This window comes from Haplochromis burtoni, unplaced genomic scaffold, assembly GCF_018398535.1.
Source record: "Haplochromis burtoni strain Fernald_Lab_line unplaced genomic scaffold, NCSU_Asbu1 Contig_224, whole genome shotgun sequence".
Lineage (NCBI taxonomy): Eukaryota > Metazoa > Chordata > Actinopteri > Cichliformes > Cichlidae > Haplochromis > Haplochromis burtoni.
In genome coordinates this window covers 177,535-187,949 of record NW_024582585.1, presented here as the reverse complement: position 1 = coordinate 187,949, position 10,415 = coordinate 177,535, and the positions used below count along the sequence as shown (strand labels likewise).

The 10,415-nt window shown below is 40.4% G+C and overlaps 1 protein-coding gene and 1 non-coding gene across 3 annotated transcripts in view; one reads left to right on the top strand and one right to left on the bottom strand.

Annotated features, from left to right (window-relative positions):
• The window catches only part of cunh20orf27 (chromosome unknown C20orf27 homolog), a 50,334-nt gene extending 45,569 nt beyond the window's left edge, over positions 1-4,765 (top strand). For both annotated transcript variants that reach the window (XM_042226706.1, XM_005937081.3), the window contains exon 6: positions 2,500-4,765. In XM_042226706.1, coding sequence (XP_042082640.1) covers positions 2,500-2,600 — 101 coding nt within the window. In that variant the 3' untranslated portion in view covers positions 2,601-4,765. The remainder of the gene's footprint in view (positions 1-2,499) is intronic.
• Positions 1,020-1,090, bottom strand: trnag-gcc. The gene has a single exon. It is a non-coding gene; the product is annotated as a tRNA-Gly (tRNA).
• Positions 4,766-10,415: the final 5,650 nt, after the last annotated feature.

The window sequence follows — 10,415 nt, the reverse complement described above, 5'->3', positions numbered from 1 at the left end:
TGTGTGTGTGTGTGTGTGTGTGTGTGTGTGTGTGTGTGTGTGTGGTACTTGCGTAGTTGAGGATGAATGATGGCTGTGCTGTTTAGTGTTTATTTTTATCCTCATAATGTGGCCTGAACATCTGTTCAGATGTTTGTGTGTAACTGAGTCCTGGATGAAAACCAGATCAATGGATTAAACTCTACGTCAGCTGTACCGCTCACATCAGATCAGTGACGGAGTATAATACAACTCAGCTGCAGGCTGAGCCTTTAGTCTTGTATAAATACACATGGTTCTTATCCGATGTATAGTTAATTATTATATATCCAGTGAGGCTGATAGGAAGCGTCCTAATGGTAGTTTTTAGTTAGTTAATAAAATGTAAAAAGTGATTTTATCTTGTAGGGAAACTGTAATAGACATTCCCAATATTTTAATCTAATTTGATGAAAGCTTGAACTGCTAGTTATTTTTATGTTCATCTATTCTTAAGGTGGTCGTTTGTTGGAGCCCATATAAGTTATTTCTTAATACCTTAAAAAAACAGTGTATCCAAAACAGTATGGTAAAAAGAATCACCTGATGTCAAAGTGCTTTAAGTCTTTAGCCACTCACCGGTGACGATCAAAACATGTACTGTTAGAAAGCAGATTAGTGAGTTTCACATGTTGCAAGTAGGTAAGATAACAATAGGAGTGGCTGCAGACAAGCTCGCAAACGTGTGGGAGTAGTTTGATCTGGGACTCTCCACCATTTGACCCTTTGAACTGAAGAAGCTTCTCGGATGGGAGGTGAAACGTCTTCAAGCAACTTAAAGAAGTCCAGTCGCTTTTCTTTCCAAGGTCCTTAGACTATGATGGCCTGGATGAGTAGTTTAGTTATTTCATGGACATATATCGTGTGTCCAGAGGGGAAGGGGATGTGTTACTTGTGAAAATTTTAAGCTTTGTAACTGTACATTCAGCTGTGTATTTTAAAGTCTACGACAGACCTCTGGCAGTAATTTTGGCAGTATTAGAAAAAAAAATTAAAGAAATTGCATTGGCCGGGAATCGAACCCGGGCCTCCCGCGTGGCAGGCGAGAATTCTACCACTGAACCACCAATGCGTTGCTGCATGTGTATCCTGCAGGCATGAAAAAAAGCATGCGCCTGCTGCTGCAGGGTGGGGGGAGGGACTGTGGAGAAGTAGAGTAGATGCCTCAGGGGAGAAGGAGGAGGGGGGTGAAGGAGGGGGCTACCTCTCTTAAAGGAGCCGCTCGGTCTGTGTCTCTCACACCGTGTGCACATCGTGGATTATATACATGAGTTTGAGACCGATGCCTGAGCTTTTTAAAGCCAAGTGCTCACAGGTCATGTTTCCACTTCTAAATGCTCTACAACAAGACTTAAAGGAAGGAAAATATGTCACTCTCTTTTTTGCCTCTGTTTGCTCAAATACTTTGATGTTGTGAAACACTGTTCATAATGTGCAAAGGTGTGGCTGGAATAGGCTGACGATGTTTTATTGTTATTGCACCAGAACATGCCATCAAAGGTTATTGTCAGATTGTAATGTAGCTCCAAATAACTGACTCCTGTCAGACATTTCCAGTGCCTGACTTTCAGTGGCTGTGTCTAGCTGAAGGGTTTCAAATTGATTTAGTTCATGGACCACATTCGATTCAGTTCTGCTTTATTTAAACAGCACCAATTCACAGTGACAATCACTTCAAGGCACTTTATATTTTAAGGTACAGACACTACAGTATTAGAGAGGAAACCCCAGCAATCACACAGTCCTGTATGAGGGAGCACTTGGCAATAGTGGGAAGGGAGAACTCCCTTTAAACAGGAAGAGATATCAGAAAGAAAAGGTTATAGATATCCAATGTTTCTATAATTTGAGCGAGAAATAAAATTTGTTACTTTTAGGTCATTCAGGCTTCGTGCTGGGACAGCCACTCTCATAACGCCATCCACTCTAAACTAACAGCACAAGGCTTCCTGGTACTAGAACGTCCAGAAATTCGGACTTGTTTCTCTGCAGATTTTAGACTCTGCAGCCATCTAGTGGCCGGATATCGACTCTTATGCTCAATCACAAAGAGCCGCCTCCACGTCTAAAAGCCTTAAAGTTCATATTTAAAATTTGTAGTTTTTATGTGCAGACCAGTTTCATGCCTGAACACTGGGCCATATAGTACTACATGATCAAAGGTCTTTTTACTTTTTTCAAATGTAAATTTCCCACATAACTATTGACTTATCACATTTAGGTTTGTAAAGAAAGCTACAAGAGTCTTGAATATGTGCAGGATCAGAATCTGTATTTATTTTGTTTTAAATTAACATTTAGATTATTTAGTTTCATTAAATGCCTCTTACAGTAAATTCAGGCTAGTGAAGCAGGTCATTTCCCAGCATGCCCTTAGCGGTCGACAGCCTTGATTAATCTCTCATTACAGTTCATATTGTAATGTAAGAATCGCGCTGATTAGAGTAACGATTTCTTTTTGTCTCTCTGCCTCTTGTCCAGATCGTCACCATGGTACCCCCATGCTGCTGGAAGGCGTTCGCTGCATCGGTCCGGAGCTCGAGTACGACTCTGAGCAGAGTGACTGGCAGGGATTTGACTAAATGTCAGTCTTCTGTTCCCAGTTGTTTCACACATCCACAAACGCCTACAGAAGTTCACACACCTGCCATCTTCACAGATAGAAAAAGAAACAGAAACCTCCTGAGCTGCCCGTCAATACACACACACACACACACACACGCACACACACACACTATTAGTGCCACGGGCTGTGCAGCTTTTCCACCTCTGGTGTGATTCACTGTTCACTGGACCTCAGAAATGGTTTTCATCCTGAGATGTGAAAAACATTCCTCAGCTCTGACCTTCACTCTGAAGGAACATGTAATTAAGTCCTCTTGCTTTTCTGTCTTCAACTGTTGTGCTTTCCTTGTTCATCCGTTAGAGGGCAGCGTCTGCCTGTAAATCAGCACAGCCTCACAACTACTTGTGGTTCAGTTTTAGTCTTTTTCTGATGTGCAAAGCCCGCCTGGATTCATAGAGTTAGGAGTAAACAAGGGCTCATTTACGACTTCAAAAGCTTGACCCTAAATTAAGGCTCTAATCTGCGCAATTCAGGGAGGACGAGAGCGAATTAGGAACATTGTTTAACATGCAATACCTCTGTGTGACTATCGGGGGTGCTAAAGAACTCTGCATGCGTTACTGCTCCAATCTGAAGGCCATCTTTTACCAGTTGTGCTGCAGTGTTCTCTATTTAAAGGAAGACCTAAATATAAAATGTGTCTGCATCTTCAGTGTTCATGTTAAACCCATCTCAGCAGGTATACCTAATATTTCTGTTGTATTTGAACCAACCTGCCCCAAACATTTCACTTTCCCTAGTCTGCCTTTCAAAATAAAACATAGGCTTGTTTCAGTAGGTGAGGAATGAATGTACAGCTGCCACACTGGAGGGAGGGGAAAGTGATGCTTCAGTACCTGCTCTCCTGCTATCTGGCACTGATCTGCTGACATATGTCAGGATTTTCTAAGCTGGTTTTCACTCTGTGTGATAGGTGTGTGTACTTTAAAAGCTCCTTCTCGTTCTTTTTTGGGGTCCTTAGGACCAAGTAAAGCGCTATACAAATACAGACCATTTACCATTTAAGAGGAGCTGACATCAAAATCTGACGTTTACCTCTCGTGTTTTAAGTCTCGTCTTTTCTTCTTCTTCTTCTTTTTGTTGTTGTTGCTGAGCTACAGATGCTGTTGACTCACCAGTTTTCCCCAAATTAAAAACAAATGTGTAACCAAAACAAGATCGAATCAAATATTCGGTGTACGTTTGCATAGCCTGTAGTTGTTTTAAGGGTGTTAAACTGGGGTGAAAGAATTGGCTGATGAATTTGTTTAAATATTGTTGTTATATTATTATCGAATAATCATTTTAAAAACATTTTCATTATTTTATCCCAAACTTTTCCCTGGACCAACATCTCCTGCCCATGTGTAGACCCTTAAAGCAGTGCTTTAACACACACTGACCACCATCCTTTGGTATTTAAGTCTCTGAGGGGCTTTTTCCTTTCAGCTATTCAAGCTCCAATCTCTTGCTTTAATCCATGAAGCCTTCAGAAAAGTGCCTTTCATCGCCACATCCCGTTTGTCTCTTAACTCCCCGTTGTTCATCCGTCTGCATCCTGTCACCCGAGCAGTTTTCAGGTTTAGCCAGTGTTAGTCCGAGCCACCCAGGACTCAAACATCTGGGGTCATAAACCGGAAGCACCTAAACTTTGGAAGTTTGCAGGTTTCAAACCACTACTTCCACCACCTCACTGTCCCAGCGCCGTCTTCACAGTGCAGCTGCAGATCAGAGGGAGCTCTGCTAACTTACATTTGTGCTTAAAAGATCAAGTGCCATGATCTGGCTGCACTGCCGTCTCTTTATAATCTCCTCTGAAAGAAGTCCTAACATCTCCTTCCTGCTGGTTAATGTTCATGTTTTTGTTGTTACTCGTTCTGTTGTTGGTTGCATTCAGCCTTAAAGAATTCAATTTAGCGTGTAATTTTTTTTCTTATTATTAGACCACGCGCAGTGGGTATAGTAAAGATTGGATAGATTATTTTGATGTTTGTTTGTGCACGATAGGTCAGAGATCCATCTTAGTGTAAAGCTGAAGTGCTCGATAGGTTTCAGGAATGTAGCAGTTTATTTGTTGCTCCCGGTATGTTTGATTTGTATTTTTAATGTTGAAAATGAATTAAAAAAAATGTATATGTTTGAGTCTGGCTGCTCTTTGTGTTCGCTGTCAGTGCATTTCAAGGATGCTTGGTGGCAGTCTCCACTGTCACTGCACAACAGATATCCTGCAGAAAGTCTATTCAGTCTTTTACACAAAGTATTTCTTTATTCGACTTCAGTGGATGGGAAAAAAAAGTTTTTTACCCTCTAAAAAATTTAGATGAATTGTGAAGTCTTCACTTGATTTATGTTCTCGACGTTACAGGATCTTTGTGGAGAAAAGTTTCGCATGAGACTGAACACAAAATGTACTTGTAACCGGTTCATGGAAGCTTTACAAGAATTCAGTTCATGTTTCTGTCCAACACACAAACCTCATGACATCCTCCTCTTAGTCAGAGTTAGTGATTTACTGTAAATGTCCCAAACAGTACAGACTACACTCCTTTTCTTTTTCTTGGATCATGATCTAGAATTGTAATAATATTTTTGTCTGTGTTCAATTATAATTTTAATTGAATACATGGGATTACAAAGGTTGAAGAAAGTCTCATCCACCTCATATTTCCATATATGTCTGTCAGGACTCAGAATCAGAGAAACTTTATTAATCCTAGAGCAGCATGCACCCACACAACAGACAACACAGCAATCCTATTGAATGAAGTGTAGAAGTAGAAATATAAATAATATAAATATATATATTTTTAGAGAGAGACTTTATCTCAACATCTACAGGCAGGCTGTGCACACACAACAACAACAACAAAAGTTCTCATCGTGTTCAGGTTTAGTTGTTTAACAACCTGCAGGCCTGCGTCAAAATTATAACCGGGACGATGTGCCATTACTCCCGATTCTTGAGTTTACGCTCCGCTTTAAAACTTCCACACTGGAATTTCTCCTATAAATAAATCAATAAATAAAAGCGGACGCAGCACCGTGAGAAAGCAGGAGAGGATGTTGTGGATTCTCTCCTTTATTCCTCTCCGGCTCGTTTCCAAACATTATATAACCAATCTTAAATAACCGCCGCTCTTGCAACTGCGTAATGTCGCAGTTTCAAAGGTCGCAACCCTCCCACAAACGTCCACACAACACCAAACTGACGCATTTCTAATTTGCTTACGTTTGACCTTCAGATTTGTTTTCTTCTCATCAGTTGATGGGCGGCTTTGGGGACAAAAACAAAGAAAAAAAAAGTTTGAAGAAAGTCCGCAGTGTTCAGATCACAGAGGTCTCTGCGCTCCTGGGACCCTCTGTAGTCCTGAACTAAACCCGGATTCGCCAGCCCCGATGCTGCCGCATCAAACTAAAAATAATTTTAAAAAGAAGGACAAACAGCCGTTTGACCTAAGACTGAGATCACAGCTCGCTTTTAACTTTTTCTTTCTCTGAAAAAAAAGTAGTCTGGGGGGAAAATGCAGAGCTGCACGGATCTGCATTTAAACTAATAACCTTGTGATTTTCTACTTTCTTGTTTTCTTGTCATTTGAGACTCCTCCTGTTGTTAAAGTGAACTCATGTCTTTGAATAATGACGTGCACAAAAGCAGGAGTCAGTAGCTCTTTAAATACTCGGTGAGGAGACAGAAGCACAACTAACATAACTTTAGTAGTTTTCATATGTGGTCACGTTTGGACCAGTGTAAGCAGCAGCGGTGTTTGGATCCCGTGGAAGAAACCAAAAGGCAACATGTAGAAACTATGAGGACACCAGACAAGCGCTCTGAATTATCACATTGATAATCTTCTGTGTGTTTCTAATAAATGCTGCAAAACTCTAATAATAATAATTTAAATTCATTATTAGTTAAACTCATTTAATTTCAAGTGAAATTCTAATTTAAAACATTACCACAACGATAGTGTAGTTTGTGTAACTTTGAAGTGTGGCGTTATATTCAAAAGTTTTCCTTCCGTTTAAAAAAATATTGATTTTTTTTCTTTCTTTTCTTTTTGTTGTTGCAGATTTTAAACGGGGGGAACTGAATCTAAAATTGAAATTTGTGTATTTCTCATGCTTATTATTATATTCAGTAGTCCACGGGCAAAAATAAATAAATAAAATAAGAAGATTTTAGAGCAGTAATCGCGCATTTCAATACCAACACGAAATCATATTTATAAAAAGGTACATTTCGTTCAAACAGTTTGACCTTAGAGCCACACAGAAGGCTACTTTGTCTACAGAGCGTCACTCCACAGGTTTTATTTGGCGGGTCTTTTCCTCCCGGGACTGAACCTGGGATTTTTTGTGTAAACCACCACACTGTGGACCACTTGTTAAAGTTAGTTTCCTCCACTTTGTACGTAAAAACTTTGTAGAGAAACCTTCAACGGGCCAGAGCTCATCTGCGTCCGTTTTAACGAGCAGCAGCGTTCACACACTGCACGCGCACATTTACCGAACAAACAGGAACTCCGTGGAGGCTCGCGTGTGACATCTAACGCACTTTGTTTGTGTGTTTTGTTTTGTTTTTGTTGTTTTTTTAAGGGTTTCTAAGAGGCTCGTGCAGCCTTTTATGTCCTCGTTTGAAATCTTCCAGTGGGAGACTTTTCCCCTTTAAATTGTGATAAAAACTTCACTTGTTTTTTATATTCACATAGCTGTGTTTGGCATGGCTCCACAGAGGCAACACTCAGGTTTGCTCATTAAATGAAGTTAAAGTGAAAACTCTAACAATTCTAATAAAAATCGTTACATGGATTCTTACACGTGGACATGTTTGCGCAGAGCTTGTGTGAGATGTGTGCCCTCCCACTGACCTCCGGGATTACAGTAATCTCTGTTGATTGATCTGATTGATCAGATTCATCTCCACGAGGCCGCAATCCGCACACGGGGTGGCGGTGGTGGGGACGCAGATGAGGCAGTCGGTGAATGGTGCAAATAAAGCGTTTTTTTCTTTTGGCCTTTGGGCACGAGCTTTTCCAAACAGTGCGCAGGTCTGGGTGGCTGTAAACACCGGTATCATGTGACGCAGAATATGCGCTTTGATTTAATGTAAGTGAGATTTCAGGAGATTAAATTTGGATCTCACCATGATGATACTAAAAAACAAAAGTGGGGGAATTTTGTTGTTGTTGTTGTTGTTGTTTTTTCAGGATAAACCTGAACTCAGATCAGCACAGCATAAGGAAAAAAACTTTCTAAAAAAGATTATTGTTATTATTATGCATTAGTTTATACTTCCAATGCGATAGCGACATTTAATGAATAGTGACGAGTGCAGACTATAAAATGAAGCGCAAAAGGAAAGTTTAAGAAAGTCAGTATGTTGCAAAAAAAACAAACATCTTAACTGAAATTACGAATGAGGGCACTTAGAATAAAAACATTACACAGAACCACTTCGGTATTAAACGCGTGTAAATTGATGCTGTATTAACATATAAAAAGCATCCAAATGTTTCTTAAATGTACACCAGCATTTAAGTGCTTCCCTATATCGCCACAGTAAATGTTTTTGATATGAAGCATTTAAGGTGAAACAAAACACTGTATCTCCTGTTTGTTTTGGGGCATCTTTTGAAGAGGACCGGTCTGTTTACTATTGCACAAATTCAGCCGTGTCTTTTAATTTCATGCAACCACTGTTTTTGCACGTTCACTGTTTATTAACAACACAGGGTTGTCCCCGTCTTGATCTCTCTATCATGCATGTGTCCATCCATCTAACGCTCTCTAAAAAGTCTAAACAAGCAGGTGTGTCAGTCGGCAGCCAGGCCTGAATGGAAGTACTGGGGTACAATTAGGCATCAAATGTAGCAGCCAATAAATAAATAAATAATCTGTACTTGTTAACATATTAGAAACATGAAAATGTTTCCTAAAAACACCCAAAGAAATCAAGCTATGAGGAGTCTTCAGAAAATTGAATATGGAGGGAAAAATCTGTTTTTTGGAGGGCAAAAACATTGGAGACAACGAGGAACAAGGTGTGTGTGTGTGTGTGTGTGTGTGTGTGTGTGTGTGTGTGTGTGTGTGTGTGAGTGTGTGTTGCGTGTGCAGCAGCAGCAATCAGTCCCCTCTTGTCTCTCCGCAGAGTGCAGCGTCTGATTGACAGTTTCTATTCATACTCTGTGAGATTAGGCCAGCTGAAAGGAGTAACGACCCATGGCTGTGCGCAGTAATTACGGCTTCGGATAAGAAAAATAAGAAAAAACACACACGGCAAAACTATAATTATATAATCCCATTCAAAATGCCCCCCTTTTTCCGCGCTGTTTTCAGACACGTTTCACCTGTAAAGAGGAAATTCCATCCAGTGTTTCAGTTGCGCCCGCGACTGAAATTATCTCACAATCACAACAAACTACAGGCTGCACCATCAACATCAAGCTGGCAGAAGAAAATAGACCGGTGAAAAGATGACTCCGCGCATATACAGTGGGCGCTGGCAATGAGCCGCTTTATCTCCAATGGAAAACAAATTGTAACCTCACTTTGTGCTGCTTCATCTCAGTGCTTGTGACAGATTTGTGTGTTAACAGCGTGCAGTGTGCTTACCATCCATATCATAAACAAAAGACCAGACAATTCTGTGCAGGCTAAGGGGGTGGACAAAATAACCGGAACGCCTATTCAGACAGTTGGTTTAACTCTTTGGTCATTTTCAGAGTGGAGATTGTGACACTATGGCACCGGATTAAATTTTCAAAACACGTGTTTTGCTGCTGTTGCATCCATCCTCAGGATACAGCTGCTTTTGGCTGGAAGCTAAAAATCCAATCTCTGAACTAAAGCTATGCAGATAAAATATTTTGTAGATACCACACATTTAAAAAATACATGTATTTTATTTATTTATTTAGCTATGAGCTTTGTATTTTATTTATTTATTTTTACAAAATTATGGCCTCATCACAACAACATTCAGGGGCACAACAACTTTCTCAGAAAAAAATCCAACTCAGTTTTGAGGTTCTGCGTATTGAAGCGACTCTGTCCTCAACGCACAGCACAGTCTAGTAATATAGAAATTTATTTAATGGCCCCAAATCATGATTTCGGTTTTAAAAAACGACTAGTATCGTAATATTTTGATTTCAATAAGAAAAAGGGAACTCGAAGTTTCATGTGAATGAAGAATAGATTTAGAAACGCTCACAGCATGCGAGCAGGGCAGGGGGCTTTCTGTTTACTCCCAATATGTGGCAAAGACCGATAAGAACATCCAGGATTTAATAAGCAGGAAATTAAGCATATATTTTACTGCACAGCTCAAATATATATATATATTTCTTCCTGGTGTTAAGAGGCTGCCATTGAGAATTGCTAGTGCCTCTGATCGAGTGAGGGAAAAAAATCGAGCTAAACTGAGACATATTGAGAATAATTCAGGCTTTACCTTACTGGGTCAGAACTGTTCATTGTGCATCTGCACTCATTGTTTTTCTGGACCGCAGTGAGGAGCTCAGAGTTCAGCCGTACAACAACACAAAAACACACATAAAAAGTCAGAGCTGGTGCTGATGCTGTGGGGAAACCCGTGCATTGCTTCTTCGGGCTGTTTCCAGAGAAATACTGCAGGAAAAAAAAATAATCGTCTCATATCTCTGTGCCTGATCGCAGTCCACAGCGCCGCTTATCCTCTAGTGAAAACATGCCCTGCCGGTGGACCAATGGGAGAGCGACTCTGTGCGGGCAGGAAATGACGTCTGGTTCCTGCCTCTGTAAAGTGCACCGT